This window comes from Ambystoma mexicanum, chromosome 6p (assembly GCF_040938575.1).
Source record: "Ambystoma mexicanum isolate Mex_15411 chromosome 6p, UKY_AmexF1_1, whole genome shotgun sequence".
NCBI lineage: Eukaryota > Metazoa > Chordata > Amphibia > Caudata > Ambystomatidae > Ambystoma > Ambystoma mexicanum.
The window spans coordinates 999,900,106-999,917,751 of record NC_090935.1 but is presented as its reverse complement, the minus strand read 5'-3'; the positions used below and the strand labels follow the sequence as shown (position 1 = coordinate 999,917,751).

The 17,646-nt window shown below is 45.1% G+C and overlaps 1 protein-coding gene across 1 annotated transcript in view; it reads right to left on the bottom strand.

The window, feature by feature from the left end:
• The window catches only part of LMNB1 (lamin B1), a 505,711-nt gene that overhangs the window by 448,676 nt on the left and 39,389 nt on the right, over positions 1–17,646 (bottom strand). Inside the window, exon 2 of the mRNA XM_069625602.1 lies at positions 6,567–6,723. Coding sequence (XP_069481703.1) covers positions 6,567–6,723 — 157 coding nt within the window. The remainder of the gene's footprint in view (positions 1–6,566; positions 6,724–17,646) is intronic.

Genomic DNA, 17,646 nt, shown 5'->3' with positions numbered 1-17,646 from the left:
TGCAAGAGAGTCTCCCCAGAACCTGCCAGAAGCAGGACGACTCAAGCGCGAGTCCGCTCACCAGAGTGTAGGACTCAAGGAGTAAAGAAAGCCCAAACAGTGTCCAAGATTTGCAGTGGTGGTGTTTACTTAGCGCTGAACCCGCGAAGTGCTGCTGATCGGAAAAAAGCCCGTAGCTGCCACCGACCTCCGAATTGCTGCTGCAAGAGTCCTCCAGACATCTTCCTCTTGTCCCCACGACTGAGGCCCAGGAACCCAGGATCTGCTTCACTGCAAACAGCTGGACCACTCTAACCAAAGGTACTGATCCGACTTGGGGTAGTTACCTCAGTGTCTTTAGCTTTGCTCTTCTCAGTCGAGACTTGCAGTAGATACTTTGCTAGAGTTGATTCCAGCTCTACCCTTCACAAGTGCAACAGCTTGTGACCCTACAGTGTTTTTTTTTTCTGCAACAAACTCCAACTTTGTGCAAGACTTATCTAGGAAGGGCCTCAGCTCCAATTGACTGGCTGTCCTGGCTCCCTGCACATTCTTCTAGTCCACTTGACTTTGATATTTACTGTCCTTTAGAGGTGATCATTTGTTTTTAAAACCATTATTGCTGGGACAGGTTTGTCTAGACTACATTGAAAAATGTAAATGCTCAGAGAAACTGTTTAACCTTTTTCCTTCCCTTTCTACAAACCTTAGAATCTACACAGTGTACGAGTGATATATAAATGCCATTGCGGTCCTAGTTTGTGAAGTCACCTCAGGGTGTAGGAAGTGTGTAAAAAGCATAAAGAGTATATTTGACCATTACCTAAATTGCCCTTTTTTAAAGAAAGCGCATTTAAAAACAGATGTTAAATAACTATTTATAACTGAAACCTTGAGTGCAAGTGTTACTTGGCTACTTGTATTTGTGAATTTCATTACTACAGCTCACATTCACCCCTCTTGGGATAAAAGCCTGGCTGCTCAGTCACACTACCAACTTGTGTAGTACAGGCCTATACCAGAAGGACAAGTGGTTTCTAGTCCGACAGTATAGTCGGACAGGATTACTACATCAATTGCCCAAAAGTGAAGAACCAATAAATCAAGTGGGAGGCTTTGGAGAAGACGCAAGTAGTGAGGGGGGGGAAGCAGGGCAATTGCATGAAGACATTTGCCCTACCACGGCCTGGTATCAAATGAATTGAGCAAATAGTGCCTCAGAGACAAATTAACTGATATAAATTACCTGTAGACAGGACGAAGGGGCATTGGTAGAAAAGTACTAAGGAAGGAAGACATCCCCCCCCCCTCCCTTTACAGTGGTAAGAATCTCAAAAAGGCTTTTGTTCACACTTTGAGGAAGGCCTGCTCCCACACTTGAAAAATGACAAACATGAATCAACGTGGCCCATGCAGCCTGCGGCTCAAATTTTTACTATGGACAGATATGCGCATATGCATACAAAAGAGAAAGGGGGGAGAAAGTATAAATGCAGCAAGCATTTCCAGAACGAGGGTGAGATGTTACAAGGAAGAGGAATCTATATGGATAGAAGGGAAAGTGCTTATCCAGCATACAGGAGTAAAAGTGGAAGATGGACGCCATTATTGGATTTGGGAATGTCCCATGCGTCCAAGGGAAAGACAAAGGTCAATGGGATGGGGAACAAGAGTCAGTTTGATGGCAATATGGAAAACCTGGGCCTAGGACAGTATTTTGATCCAAGGCAGGAAGATTAATATTCTGCCAGGGACTATTATGAAAACCAACCTGATTATGCATCATGGGGTTCCCCAGGAGAAGCGAAAGGCAGCGTACAAATACCAACTGACCTCACAGGTCCATACGTGGAACTCTGCATTGATGAAAAGAAGCAGAAGTTCCTTTTAGATACAGGAGCAAACAAAACTTCCATTTCCCTCAAATTAGTGCACTCAATAACCCTCTCCGGGAAAATTAACACACCAGTGGGATTTTCTAATAATCCAGTATCAGAGCCCATTCAATTTCAGATAGGGCCCAGTTTGTTGTAACAGAAATTAATTGAAACACTTGCTTGTAAACATTTACTGTTCACCAGATGGGGTCTACCTGCATTGCTCTGTTGAATACTTTGCTAAATGTTATGTTTCTAACACGTTACCACCTGACCTTAAGTGGATAAAAGGGTGTGGGCATCAAGTAAAAATGTAGGATGTATGGCAGTAGATCCAATTCAAAGTAATGTTAAGGCCAATGACATACACCCAAGGATGCCCCAATGCAAATTATATTAAAGATTTACTGATTAAAGGGGTAGCTAAGGAAATCGCAGGGAGTCCATTAAATATTCAGATTTTGCCAGTGCAGAAAATGAGGGATGTAAGGAAGGCTAACTTATTAAATGGAGAATGGTGGGAGATGGTTGATGCACCATCAATAAAATTGTGGCGCACCAGTTCCCAATTCTTCCAGATTGGAACAACTTTTTACTATGGTCCCTCCCTCTGCACAATACTTTACGGTTGTGAACTAAATGCATTTTTCAGTATTCCAATGCATGAGGAGAGACAGAGGGCCTCATTACGCGCATGGTAGTAGCTGTGCCTGTACGGCAGGCACAGCTACCGCAATGCTCGCTACCGGCACTGCCTACCGCGGTTGGGCAATAACCGGCCCATTATGAGATGGGGCAGGTAATTCCCCATTCGCGGGTGGCGGTATTGCCGGTCTCCCGATCCCCATTTTGACCCATAGGGCAGAATGGGGTGGGGAGCATGGTTGCGCAGGCACCGTTAATGGTGCCAGCGGCATTACGAGTTATGCTTGCGGGTGCCGCACTGCCCGCCAAGTTGGCTGTCAGGAACCCGCAAGCATAACTCTTAATGCGGCTGAACGGTGCCTTAATGCACAGCTCACTAGATACGAGTTGGCCCAGTTTCCATCCAACATTTGGAAAGATGTAATCCCCTGAACCCTGCCACTCCTCCCTTCTGATGAGGTCTTGCACGATTGTTAACTAATAACTGACGAGATGAGGGTACAGGTTGATTGGACTGATGTTCCGTTAGAAAAGCCCAATGGCATTGTATATGTTGATGGCTCTTGTTTAAACTACACAATGGCTCGTCCACTGCAGCTTATGCCAAAACTACATTAAAACAGATGGGGAAATCTGCACTCAGCACAAGCAGCTTAGATTAGCTGCCAACCAGAGCATGCGAGCTCAGCTCTGGACTTGCAGTGAACATTTAAACTGATTGCCAGTATGCATTTGGGGTCGACCATTTTGGAAGGGTCTGAAAGGAACACAGCTTTATGGCCTTCAATGGCACCAAAATTCAACATGGCAAACTTCTTCACAAATTGCTTAATTCACGGGCCTCCCCAATCTAGCAGCATGTCTCAGACATTGATCGCTGGATGAAGACTAATCACCTTCTGAACGCAGATAAAACAGACCATGGTATGCAGAAAATCTGGCCTTTCGAACCCCCCCCCCCACCTCCCTTCCGACTCCTTGCCTCCCCCACTCAGCCACCCCAGCCCCACCATGACCACCACTGTAAAAACCTTAACTGCACTCTGACCAAACTCCATCTCACCACATCAATACATCCAAAGCCTGCCATTTCCACCTCAGGCTCCTGAAGCGCATCTGTCCCTACCTTACCTACCCGAACAGACTGTCTACAATTATGTCATGTCCAGGCTGGGTGCAATGGCCTACCAAACACCAAAATGGTACAGAACTCATCTGCCAGACCAATTCTCGCATTGGGACGACGAGACCACACCTCACCAGCCCTCTGCACCCTACACTGGCTCCCAATTAGACCCAGGTACACCTTAAAATTCCCTTGCATTACCCACAGAGCAGTGCACAAAGCAGGCCCCATTGCGCCCCACCTCCTGATCTGCACCCTTAGGGCAAGCACTGCCCTCCTCGTAGTGGTCCCCACCAACAATTTGACAAGGATCAGCAGGTCAGCCTACTCAAGACTGACACCTACCTTGTGGAATTCACTGCCTTCCCACATTAGAGACAGCAAAAACGACATGGCGTTATGGACGGCACTCAAAACCTGGCCATTCACCTAACTGCCCGACCAATCAGTTAGACTGACACCTGGCATGGTAGCTCGATGAATAGACCCTACCATAGACCTCGAGTCCTGAAGATTTCCAACCTCAACACCTAGAGCCTCTGTCCTGATGTGAATTCCAAATCATAGTGGCAACCGGACAGAACTCAATTATCACCTCATCAACAGGCACTCGGCACATGCTAAGACATTAAGATAGTTATCGCCATTAAATCGTGGGAAATGGTGCAAGACTCATAAGCACCAACCTTCTTGTGCAAGGTCATGCAATTATGCACTACGCAATCAGCCAGAGCCAAGAACTGCCCGGGAACGCTACACCCCCGGAATCCTAGAGCATGACTAGATATTGGGGGGCCGTCCAACAATCAAGCTACTAATCACTCCCGCTATTGAACGTATAACTGAACTACCGACCGCCGGTAATTCCATCTAGCAGAACTAGCAACCCATCCGCTAATCAGCAACTATGAACTTAATCACCGACCTTCACATATGCACTACACTACCAAACCAGGAATTGCCTCACTTGCTAATCCTTAAGAACTATAGCAAGCAACACCCTAGCACTAATTTGTTACTAATGCCAACTATGCAAGTAGAAATACTGGTAAAACGTCCCTTCATCACCACCAGTTTATTCGGCATAAATTCTGCAGAAAAACACGTGTCGCAAAAATGGGTGGCGATGAAATGACAGAACCATAAATTCCTACCAGGGATCAAATTGTCGACCAAGGCTAGCGCTAGCAGATTAGGCAATAAGAACATGAGCTTTGGCACTGACCCTGTCTCCACTCAATCTTCAAACAACAATGTGACCCACCAAGATACAGGTAGATTCCACGCCTTTGACAGATACTCGAAACAAACAAGGTCCCCCTTGAAAAAGACACTCACACACCACTATGCTAACTCTCAGCACCAAAAGAAAATTAGAACATAGCTACATACCTTGAATAATTCGGCCTAGATGCACATATACGTGCACACTGCCACGTTCACAAAAGCCTTTAGAACAGAACACAGTTATAACCCTCGAATTCAGCCTAGCTGCACACGTCACCCTCAAGCACCATTCCACTGGTCTTACTGCACACATTTTACTGCCCTTACACAGCCACTGCACCACAGCTAACGCTAGCATGAAGTAACACATCACCCGCCGCACACATACCGAGTGCACCCATGCACAGTGTACTACACTCTCTCCACTGACCTGGACTGCTATCCCCGAGGGTGTTCAACCCACAGCACTTTAGAGTAACAATGGTAAAAGGTGCAATACCAACGCTAAACATCTTAATTAGAAATATAAAGTTAAACCTACCAACAGAGCCCAAAATATTACAATCCAAACAGTGACATTTTGCCTACTTTAACCCACCTTTGTGCTGGTTAAACGTAGACGTCTGGATTGCGGAATCTAAAACATTCTAATTCAGAGTTAAGATGCACCCTGAAAGCTGAAGGGAGGTGTTAGGGGAGAGAAAAATCAGTGGGTTTTGGAGAGGACCTACCTTTATGCCAGACAAAGCAAGTTCACCACAAAATGAGCAGACCATTGAGAAGATGAACACTACTCGAATGCCAGATCTGCTCCACTTACTGTCATACAGATTATGTTGCATCTTTCCCTGCAGCGTGAAGGATGCAGAGGTTATCAAACCAGCCTCGCTTCCCAAATGCCAATAAAGGGAGATTGGAAGGTTGAAGAACCAGGCCAATTTACAGGTTACAAGATTTCAAAAAGGTAAGATGAGGTGTTAAGGCACCAGGACAGATTAGCAGGACTGGCTTCATCACAGTGATCAATTTGTAAATCGCTTTCACAGATATTAGTCCCACAGAAGGAGAACCACCACTCAGGACTTCCACGTGTATCGACCCATAAAGCATATAGACCGCTTTCCTTTCAGATCGATAACCTGTCCACCACCACATAGATGGTAGAATACCCAAGAAGGATGTGCTAATCTTGGATGGTTTAAACAATTCAGGGAGCACTCGAATAACCATAACCAGGGCAATAGCCCATGTGTGTCAGGTGCATGGCCAGTCTGTCTGAATTGACATGGATCGGTTAATGCCCTGGTTTAAAAATATAACACGCCGATGTTGGTCTTCGAATCAATGTAATGGAGTTTGAGTGACAAGGAAGGGCCGCCTTTCCCTTCCCTGGACACAACTTTCAATTCCAAACTACTTTAGTTCCCTGCAGGACCGCACTGTATGTGGCCCATGATGGAACCCCACCCATACAAGAGAGAGTCTGAATTTGAACCGCAAGGTTCTCACGAGAACAGCACTGCAAACGATAAAGCTGCTTGTACACGCGCTAAACCTTGAATACAAGTTCCAGTAGCCAGTCAGGTTAAACTGCACTCTGCATACGAAGACTGCACAGATACCTTGTGGCTAGTGTCACTAATCCATTCAGCCAAAGTGACTCCTCATTTTAAAACCAATGCTCCCGATTAGAATTAGTAGGCAATTCTTACCTGAGCACACTCCTCTTGCAAGTCCTCCAGATTTTTCTCAAGCGTTTTCTTTTCACTGCGGGCCATAGCAAGAGCAGCATCTTTAGAATTGAGCGACGCTTCAAGGGCTTTAATCTTTGAAAGTACATCAGTGAGATCAGCTTCTTTTTTTGCGTAGCTAGAAGAAAAAAATATATAATTCTTGACTGTTGCTGAAAAAAAGGAGACATAAATGTTACGAAAATCCCAGTAAGCAGATAAGAGCTAGCTAATGCAGGAAAAGCATCTGCAGACCCTACTGTTGATAAAGTTACAATTGTAGGTCAAAAAAGGATGGGATCAAAAGGATGTTGGATAAGGAAGAGTAACATTTCCTCAAGCCATGAATCTAACAGTTAAAGGAACACAGGATTTCCCAAGTCTATGCCAACAAGTAGTAAACGTTGTCTTGCAAAAGATTACCATACCCACAATTCTTCCATGCCTCCCCTGTAAACCCAAATGAGACTATATGGATATCAAAGCACTGTTCAGTGTCACTAGGTTTGAGATGCCAGGTACAAATGGGCCACGCCCTCAACCCACCTAAAAGAAACAAGTTTCAAGCACCGGATCGAATCACTCAAATGTATATAATGCTTGCGTGTTAGGTCACCGAGACGTTTACACAGCTTGTTTTTTACTGGCTGTTAAAAAGGTTTGTTTTTCCAGAATACAACTGGTGCCCATAGCAGTTTTCAATTGACCCAGACATTGAAAATTTCAAGTGAGCATCATATCAAGAGCTCAGGTGGTAGGTTTCTTTTTGTTCTCATTTACCCAAGTTAATCAGTAAGGGCTACAATTACCCACATACAAAAAGTCTACTATATAAAAGACCATGTCTAACGCCCAAGTAGTTTATTTCATGATTGAACCCCAGACTTCCTATATCCAGAAACTACCGCATTTGTTTTGTTTTACAAATTGTGGGAGTGCAACATGGACGAGGTGGCGATATTGGAAAGAAATACAGGGGAGGCAGAACCTAGATTCTACAGCTTAATTAGGCTCACCGGCAAAATTAGAGTCCACAGATTTATTTTTAGATCTCCGTCTATGCCGATAAAACAGGACATTTTAAACCATACCAGGAACGGACCGTTTTCACCACATGGGCTTGGCCCGAGCTCATGCATTAAGGTTGTGGCAGCTCGGAGCTCCTGTCTTTTCATCGATGCAGTATTGGTGCATCCTAGTGATATCTTCAGATTGATGACAAGGGTGCCTGCATGCACAGCGCAATACCGGCAAAAATCAGAGCTGGGGGCCTAGTAAAAGCAGCTGTTGGGACCTTTGCACATAAAATGACGGTTGCCCTGGCCTCGAATGCCTACAGTGCCTGACTCACACTATTGAGACGGGTGTTTTGACTGGGACTACCCGACTCCTGTTGACTGCGGTGTGCTTGCAGCGCCTGTATAGCCTGGCTCATCAAAAGCAGTAGTGCTGAGACTGCGCAGACCTTGCACACTTAAACGTGAGCGGGAGGGGCCCGAGCAGCAACGCGTATCTTATATGTGAAGGACTGCTCAGCTGCCGATTCCCCCTTTCTCTTTGTCTGTGGAACACTGCCCGGTGGCAGGCATCTGCATTGAATATTAGGACTGGTGGCGCGGTACGTCCAGTTTCCTCTGGGGATTTCGGTCATGGCGGGAGGACCCACGGCGGAAACTGGGATTGCTGGTAAAAGATCCGGAGTGAGATAAGACCCCTCTCGCTATGTTCATTGGGTGAAATCTGCAAGCTCGAGAGTTGCACTGTACCTGCGCACCCTGCCCCCCCCAATTTACTACAGCAGGTGTTGACAAACCTGAAGTCTATGCCTGCCACGAACAAGCCACCTTAGCGCAAACTTAGTATTTGGGGGTTTGAACTGTCTGCTGTGCTTTCGATACTTTGGCTATTTGCTGCAACATCGAGCCAAACCATTGCAATTCATGCCGTAATAGGGGATGTGGTCAGTGCTGGATAGTATTGCAGATCCGACACCAATTCCTTTCATACGCCCGACCTCAGTGGGCCACTGCCTACGTGCTCGCCCCCCTTTGGAGCCACTGTGGCCATAAGTGGATGCGGTCCACTCATAGGGGCATTGGTCTGAGAGGGACCCTCCGACACCTACGGGTTGTGCTACCATTTCACTTTTAGGATATTTCAATACGACATCATCTCCCCATTGACTTGCGCTCTCAAGCACAGTCACAAGTAAACAACCGAGCGGCATCTCAATGGGAGCCAGCTTTGCCCCGGCACTTGCGAATGCTTTTATGCACCATTTTGAGCAAACGTTTGTCTTTACTAACCTTGCCTTACAACCATATATCCATCTCTGGAAAGGTTTTATTGATGAGGTTATTCTGATTTGGACGGGCTCAGACATTATGCTTCACCAATTTGTTACACATTTGAACAGTAATGATTGGGCATCCAATTCACTAGCAGACAAACTCAGATTGACTTGGATTTAACCATCCTAATCACTTATAATGGACTGTTAACTAAAACCTTTTGCAAAAGCACTTCTGTCAATGCCACCCTGCATGCTCAAAGTGGTCATAGAAAACATGTCATTACCAACATCCCAAAATGGGAATTTATCCATGCCAGGAGAAATTGTTCTCATATGCATGATTGTGTTTTGGAAAGTAACCTCATTAACCTTTTAACTGCCATGGGTCCGTCCCCCCCCCCCCCCAGTGCAAAGGCCTTTTTTTGGTGATTTCAGTATTTCACCATGCAAAGCCTTCTACTATTTTCTCCTTCATTAACCCCTTAAGTGCCAAGGACGAGCTCTCGTCCATGGCATTTAAAGGGTTAAATCAAGATTTCTAGCAAGAGGGTACGACACTTGAGAAATCTGCAGAAGTCAGTCAGTTGAAAATAGCAGATTTGCTAGCCCCCAAACTTTGATCTACTACACCAGCTTCACAGAAAATTAGGCTGATCACTAGATATAACTCAGACAGCCACAAAATACACACAAGAAAACATTGCCACCTTCATTTAGATTCAGACCTCTCGAATTGGTTGGATCCTAAACCTATTGTTACCTATAGTAAAGGAAAGTCCCTCAAAAACAAGCTTTGTCCATCATTCATGAGCATGCCGAGTCCCACAACCACATGGCTGCACTCTGCTCAAGTCAAAGGTTTCCACAAATGTGGTTGTGGCAATGTGTAAATATGCATTAGAAACGACAATGGTTTCCTTCGGACCTCAGGGTGAACATAATGTCGAATCATTCATCAATTGCAACACCAAATTTGTGGTTTATTATTTGCATTTGTGGGCTTAAATATATTGGCAGTACAATTGGACCTTTAAAAATTCGAAAACACATGGCGACCATTGGTAGCCAGGATGTGAAATATCCTTTAGCCAGCCACTGGCAAACACCAATTAGATTGTAAGGACTCAATTCAATGTGTTGGTCTGGCTAAAGTCTCACTGCCACCACGAGGAGGCAATCAGACATTGAAGCTTAGACAATTGGAGGCCAGACTTTTTTGTAAATACCGCACAGTCTACAATTGCCTTAAATCGGACCACGAATTTGCAGCATTACTATAATCTGCTTCACTCCTTTGCCTTTATTGCAAGACAATGTCAATGTCCTTTTACTGACCCAATGTATTTATTCTCGTGTGTAATACTTTAATATTTACCTATTTTCATTCAATTCGTATTGGCAAGCTTGCTTTTCTTTTTATATGCATCTGAACAGCGCACTCATTGTCATGCTCTGTGAAACTCCCAATCTTTTATATATGTGGTTGCCAGCAGCAAAGTCATACATAGCTTCATTTTTCTGGGTCATGCATCGCTCTCCATGTTACCGAATAATTTCGAATAAATTCAATTTTCTACTTAAGACATTTCTTCCGTCATTCCCATGGCCCTCTTCCATTGCACCCCATTACCACTGTTTTGCAATAATTTGAAGTGCCTTGGGACCATGACTCATCTTCGCTACTTTTCATTGAATTTAGCAGCCGTTACCTCACCCAAGATGGCGGTTAATTTTGTGCCATATTCATTCATCACAGGCCATGTTCTAGTGCTCTCATTGACTAGCCTGTGTTGTTTAGGTCTCCCTTACTCGCGCCGTTTACGCGCTGAAATTTTTATTTTTGCTCTCCTCAAGTCCTTATCAGGAAAGCCGTAATTGTATGAACCCCCCGCCCCACACTCCCCCGGCTGTTTCTATTAGCAGACTTCGCTGCATGTTGGCCGCCGCACATACCTTTGCAAGTGTTTCTTTAATCTTTGGAATTGACTTTCAGCATGCCTTACTCAGTGCTTGCAATTAGCATGCTTTCATTGCACTTTTTTTCACATTGTGCTCACAATTTATTTATTAGGTCACTAAGCTTCAGCTTAAAAATATATATATAGTATTGGTTTGATGCATGTTGCCAGTTTAATACATTCCTTCTGGGTCTCTATGTTCAAATATACGTGCGCATATTGCGTGCATTATATGTAATGAAACAGTAATATACATTTGTTCCTCTCATAATGTAATCGTTATTTTGCTCATACAATCCAGTTGAGTTTACATTTTCACTTTAGATGCCATCTCAATTGCGAAGTAACCTGTAGATTTTTACTCCGGCCCCATCTACAGAACGTGGCCTTGCTTCCATTTCAATATTTCATTCTACGATTTAAGCCTTACTCCTTTCTGGCAATTTTACTGCCTGAAACCTCGTAACCCCAAGTCAAGGTAAAAATGTGTTACCATTTACTTATATTACACCACACACACACACACACACCCCCCCCCCCCTCCCGTTTGGCAAGATTGTCCACGAGAGCACCGGTTCATCATTGACACTAATGTCATTTTCTCTTCCTTTTTCTCCCCCTCTCACCCACTTATATGAATTTCCTTTAATTTCAGATTGCTAATGTTTGTTTGTGCAAAAATGGATCTTTGACATATGGAATTGTGATTATTACTTCATGAATCATATTTTGAATTTGCATTTTGTTTATTTGTAAAGCGCAGCCAGGCCCAAGGGCAACAGGGCGCATAATCTTAAGTACAAGTTACAGTGGTTACATATAAATGATCAGTGCAAAGATACAAGTCATAAATGTAGGAGACAGCTTTTACAAAGAGGTGGTGGGAAGGCAGGTGGTAAAGGTCAAGCACAAATATAGAAGATACAAAATAAAAGTGGAGCATAGGATAAACAAAGTGATCTCAATAGGTTAGATTGTCAGTGTCAAGGTTCTGAAGCCATTGTTTAGTATTACACTTTAAGAGCAGAACCTTCCTTCCATGTATTAGAGAGGCCGGGAGTGTGTTCCATAACTTTGAGGCCAGTACTGGGAAGCTAGCGCCTCCCGAGTTATGGAGTTTGAATTTAGGTATAGACATTGTCTGTACTTGGGCTGCTCCAAGTGGTCTTGAGGAAGTATGCGAGGTGAGTTGATTAAGGAGGTAAGCTGGAGCAAGGTTAGCCCTAGCTTTGTGCGTTAGTGCAAGAGTTTTGAGCAAAATTCTATGCTCAACCGGAAGCCAGCGCAGGTTGCGTCTAGTCTCAGATGTGCAACTTCTTTGGGATGTTGAGGGCTGCCCTGATGGCATTCTGAATTACTTGTAATTTGTCAATTTTTGTGACTAGTACCTAGGTATAGGGTGTTACAGTAATCGATTTTAGACATAACTAACGTTCTGGCGAGTGTGATACAATTAGGTGTGGTGAGAAACAAAGGTCTTGCCTTTGTACTCCGTCCCTTGTTTTAACTTACTTTGTATTCTTGAATTGATTTGTGCTTGTTACAAAAAAAAAAAGTAATGTGATTTGCCATATTCAGCCTTAGATGAAGAGCTAGTCAAAAGCTTGAAACAAGCGTCAGGCTGTGTTTTCAACCACAATTAAACTCAGACAACGCTTTACTTGGCAATTCCTTGGCGCAGTGTGATCGGGACTTCGTTTTTTTGTTACCTACAGTGGTATTATATTGGCAGTATACCCACACCTCAGACACCCGCAGCTTTGTGCCACTCCTATTCTGTTTTGTACAAGCGCTGTGGACACTTAGCCAATAGTTGTCTTTCACTAAAAACAAGAGCTCAACAATGGACTCCTTAGAGAGACACACAAAGAAGATCCTGGCCAAAGCAGGGATACACTTTACCATCAAAGCTGGATCTGAGGTCAAGATAGACGTTCATACTCAGGCAGGACGTACAGTCGCTGGTAGAGTCACCACAACAGCAGGAGCATAATCAGCATCATGCAAGTCTGCAACCACGACTAGGTGACTCACGACGCGAATGAGGGCCTTTGAGGTGCAGAATGCAACCCCGGAACGGCAGGCTGAGGTAGATCTCGGAGAAACAATGCGCGGTACCGATGATGCTGTGGCTTTGAGGTACAGTTTGTCTGAAAAGAATTGCTCTGTTGGACTACAGTTATCCCACGTTTGTGGCATTGTTTGCTTGTTCTTTAGTTACTATTGGGAGGCTTACAAGGTTTTACGATCAAGTGGCGAGGGGTGTATTTGGGATGTGCCCATGGGTTAATTACGCCTACACTGTTCTCACGTGCCATGCTGGTGGAGGCAGTCTAAATTGGGGATGAACCCCCTTTGTGCTGAAATGATCCAGTGTGGAGGTTGGGGGCAGGGGGGAATACATGGGAACCATGGTGGTGGAGGCGATGGTAGCCCAATCATGTCACAAATTAAGGTACTGACTTGAAAGAGGGTGGAGGTCATACATGCATAGAAATAGAGTAAAGTCCTATTTGACCAAAAAGAAGATCCATAGACTTACTCCAGGATACCCATGTATGGGCAGGAGATCAGGATGCCATTATAAATTGCTCGGGGTGTGGGCAAGCAAGAGATTTGGCTACGGTGCACCCTATTTGCCAGAGGCGTCTTCATATGGACAGATGGGAAACTAGCATTTCAATTATTGGAGGTGGTGAGGGACACGTTAGGGCGGTATCTGATACTGCAGGGTCACCTGGATCACAGAAAAATAGGTCTTGTTAATGCTTACTTTTTGAATCAGAGAATAGCAGATCATGTGCACATGATCTGTGGTCATATTGCCTCCAGGTGTGATGGTTTTTCTGATATGGGGTGGCGCTGATATGGGGTGGCGATTTCAATTGTGTGAAGGATCCTGTACTCAACAGAACCGCTCAGGTTCTACCCCTTAGCCTGCCACCATCGCCCTGAATGAGGTCCTGTCTGAACTGGCCCTGGTAGACATGCCGTGGGAACTGCATCCGGAAGGTAAGGGCTACCTCCTTTTATTCATCCCCTCACAAGCTGCATACCAAGATTGATTATTTTTTTGTAGGAGCCAAGCAATTTGTGTTCGATATATGTGCTGCACAGTGTCGGACCATTTCCTCCCCCCCCACCCCCTGGTGATTGGGGTCCCAGACTATTTATCCAGATCTGGCATATGCCCATGAAGGCTTTGGGAGATGCCTTTTCAGAGATAAATTGTGCAACACCATAGATACCTTTTTTTTTAAAAAAAAAACGTTGGTAGTGTAAAAACAGCTGGGGAAGTGTCTGGGAAGCCAGGAAAGGGGTGGCGAGGGGAGAAAGCTCAGGGGCCATCCGTAAGATGCTAAGGGAATATCTGGAGGCTGTGGAGAAGGATAATGAAATAGAGGCCAGGCACCCCGAACTAGGGATTGGAGAGGAAACTAGCACCAATGCGATCTCAATGGCTACTAGCACGTGAGACTCTCCAATTAGACTTTGCCACTAGGGTAGCCCGAGCTCATGCAGAGGGAGAAAAATCTGGGAAGAGGTTAGCTTGGTTGTGCAAGCATGAGGGGCCTAGGCCCCTGATCACACGTTTGCAGGACTGCTGCAGTGAGTTATGTGGCGTTCCAGGCCGCTACTTTTTATGCACAATTATATAGCCACGATGTACAGGTGCCGAAACCCCCCCATCCCCACCCCCCCCCGGATAGGAACAAACTTGTTGATCCACCTCCTGAAATTCACCACAGAAAAGAAATTTCTTCTACCGTGAGAGGGTGATCCAAGGAAGCAAAGCAATCGCCTCCCTTTCCACTAGCAAAATGCCAGGAAGCAATGGCTTCCCTGTAGAATTTTATAGAGTATATGGCTCCGCCCTGCACCCAATCTTGCTGAAATTTGAGGAGACATACAAGTAGCATACTCCAGGCTAGCATAAGGGAAACTGTTGTGTAGTGACCTCCTGTGTGTGTGTGTCTGGTAAGGAAAGGCGATGTGTTGTGTAGTGACCTTCTGTGTGTCTTGTAAGGGAAGGAGATGTGTTGTGTAGTGACCTCCTTTATGTATGTGTGTCTGGTAAGGAAAGGAGATGTGTTATAGTGGCTGTCTGTGTAATGCTGTCTTGCTGTGAGCCTGTGATGTCACATGGAATGTCACTGTGTGGATGGTGGAATGTTTATCTGAGGGTTCCATACTGAGGCAGTTAGAGCTCCCCTGCCTGGGTGATGGGGCCAGTGCTGATATAGTCCATACTCTCATGTATTTATCCTTCCTGTAACTGTGTCTTTAAGTCCTGTAATAAACCTAAGAAGTAACACAAGAAAGTCTGGAAGTCACTTCATAACAATGGCGACGAGGATGTCTTGCAAGAAGAACCTGCGCACATGAGAAGAAGTTGAAATCTGAAGAAGCCTGCTGCGGGGGGGTGCAGGAGAGAGGAGGACAAAGTGGTGGTCAGCACTGCCCCCACATACAAGTAAGAGACCCATCACCCAGGGCCAAGGAGGGGAGGAGCAAGGAAGTCCCACTACAGGCGCTCTAATATGTGAAGCCCCATGTCCTGATGGACCAGCTGCCCAGAAACTGGAGGGAAGAGCTGGGTCCAGGGGCTGAGGAAGAGAGCCCCACATAGGGGGATCAATAGCGCATGTTGGAGACAAAGCTGGGTTCCATGGGCTGGCTGAAGAGAGAAGCTGGGCCATCAAGGGATGCCCAAGAAAGCTAAGCCTCTAAGGTGAAGAAGTTTTATTGGAGTGGAACATGTTAAGTAAAAAGGGAAGTAGATGCTCTTTTATGGCAAAAAGAAGTGATGATTTCCCATAGCTGTAGAAGGGAGAAGCGTTCTCTTAAGGAAATAGAAAAAAAATGGGGGGGCTCCCCAGTTTGAGATACTACGAAGCAACGGTTTCCATCAGTGGAAGAGGGTCTCTGTATTGGAAGGCAGATATTATCCATTGCGTGGCAGGTTGGTTACGTCATGTATTAGCACAAATGACTGACCATGCATGGAAGCGTTGGAGCACTGTATTGACCGTTGGTTATGGTCGTGTACAGCTGATCTGGATCCTTTGGACGCCGTTTTAAAATGACGACGTGTTCGAATGTGATGTGTTGGAGGAACTCCGAGCGCTATTGTCTGAGCGTTCCCAACACAGTGTTGCTGCTCCGTATGAATAAAGGAGAAAACATGAGAGGAAAGGCCATGTGAACGTGACCTCAACGCAATGATGAATGCGGAAGTATCGGAAAAGAGGAAGTCAAGTTTTTGATGCAGGCTCCATTTGAAGAGCGTGGAGTCAATGTGGTTACGTCGGCTGTTTTAGGTCTTCCTGTGCAGCAATGAAAAGACGTGTTTTTGACTTTAAACATATTCCGCATATTAGGAGGTGCATAAACATTAAAAGGGCTGCGTTTGGAAAAGAGGATGAGTGAAATGTGAAGTCATGTGAAGTCACCTTCCAGGTACCCATGAACAACTTGAATTTCACGGATATGTTGTTTCTATGGAACTGGTTTAGACATTTTTAAAAGGATGTGTTCTGTCACGGCGCCGAGCAATTTATGGACATTGTGCAAGTTATATGATGTTTAAGGAGCAGTGAAATTCGGTTATCCGATGCATTTTGCCAGTAGTAGAGTGACGCATATTAAGTGTGTTGCAGCTAATGAGAATTTGGCTCGTTTGTGGATATGTTAGGAACATTGTGGATGAATACTCCATTAATGTTTAAACATGTTATTAAGTATTTCGGATGCATCACTGTACTGTGTGCCTGGCTGGGAAGGTGCAGAGAGAATGCTGTAAAATGGAATTAGATTACATGCTGCATTATGTTGGGTAATGTTGAGTTTTGTGGATATATGGAGTTGCATGTGGAAGAGTGGGCTAGTATAACATTTTGAGGATTTTCAGGCATGTTAGTCGCTCTATAGCAGCATGGACTCTTAGGTTGGTCATTTTTTTAAGGGTCATAAAATTGGCCATGGACTTGTGGGGTTACGGAAGTTAGATTAGGGTCATAAGCTGGCCATGGATTTATAGGGAAAAAATGTTGAAACTTATGTTTGTTCTACAATTTTGAATTGCATTTTCATTATGCTACAGTCACAACAATGCATTTAATAGCTGTGTAATGCAAAGTGTTTTATGCCTGATTTAAGGTTGACTGTAATGGATGCACAAAGAAGGGCATGAAGGTAATATGAGGCAGGTTGTCACTCAGAGGTAGCGCCTTTGGTGTGTGTGACGCTATGGTTATAAGGAGAGGTAGTGCGTCGGCTGTGTGTGACGCAGTGGTTATAATGAGAGGTAGCGCCTCTGTTGTATGTGTGTCACCTTTGGGATTAACTTGAGGTAGCGCCTCTGGTTTGAGTGACATTGTAGTACTTAGAGGTAGCGCCTCTGGTGTGTGGGTCACGAGAGAGAGGTAGCGCCTCTGGTGAGTGTGGCTCAATTGGTATTTGAGGGAGGTAGCGCCTCCGATGTGGGTATAATGAGAGGTAGCGCCTCTGTTGTATGTGTGTCACGATTGGTATTAATATGAGGTAGCGCCTCTGGTATGTGGGTCACGAGTGAGAGAGGTAGCGCCTCTGGTGAGTGTGGCTCAATTGGTATTTGAGGGAGGTAGCGCCTCCGGTTATTGTGGCAAAATAGGTACTGAAGTGAGGTAGCGCCTCTGATGTGCGTGTCACCAGGGTGTTTTAAGGAGATAGCGCCTCCGGTTCGTATGCGAAGAATTGTATTGGAGAGGTAGCGCCTCTGGTGAGCATGGACCCTAGTGTACGCGAGGGAGGTAGCGCCTCCAGCGTGTGG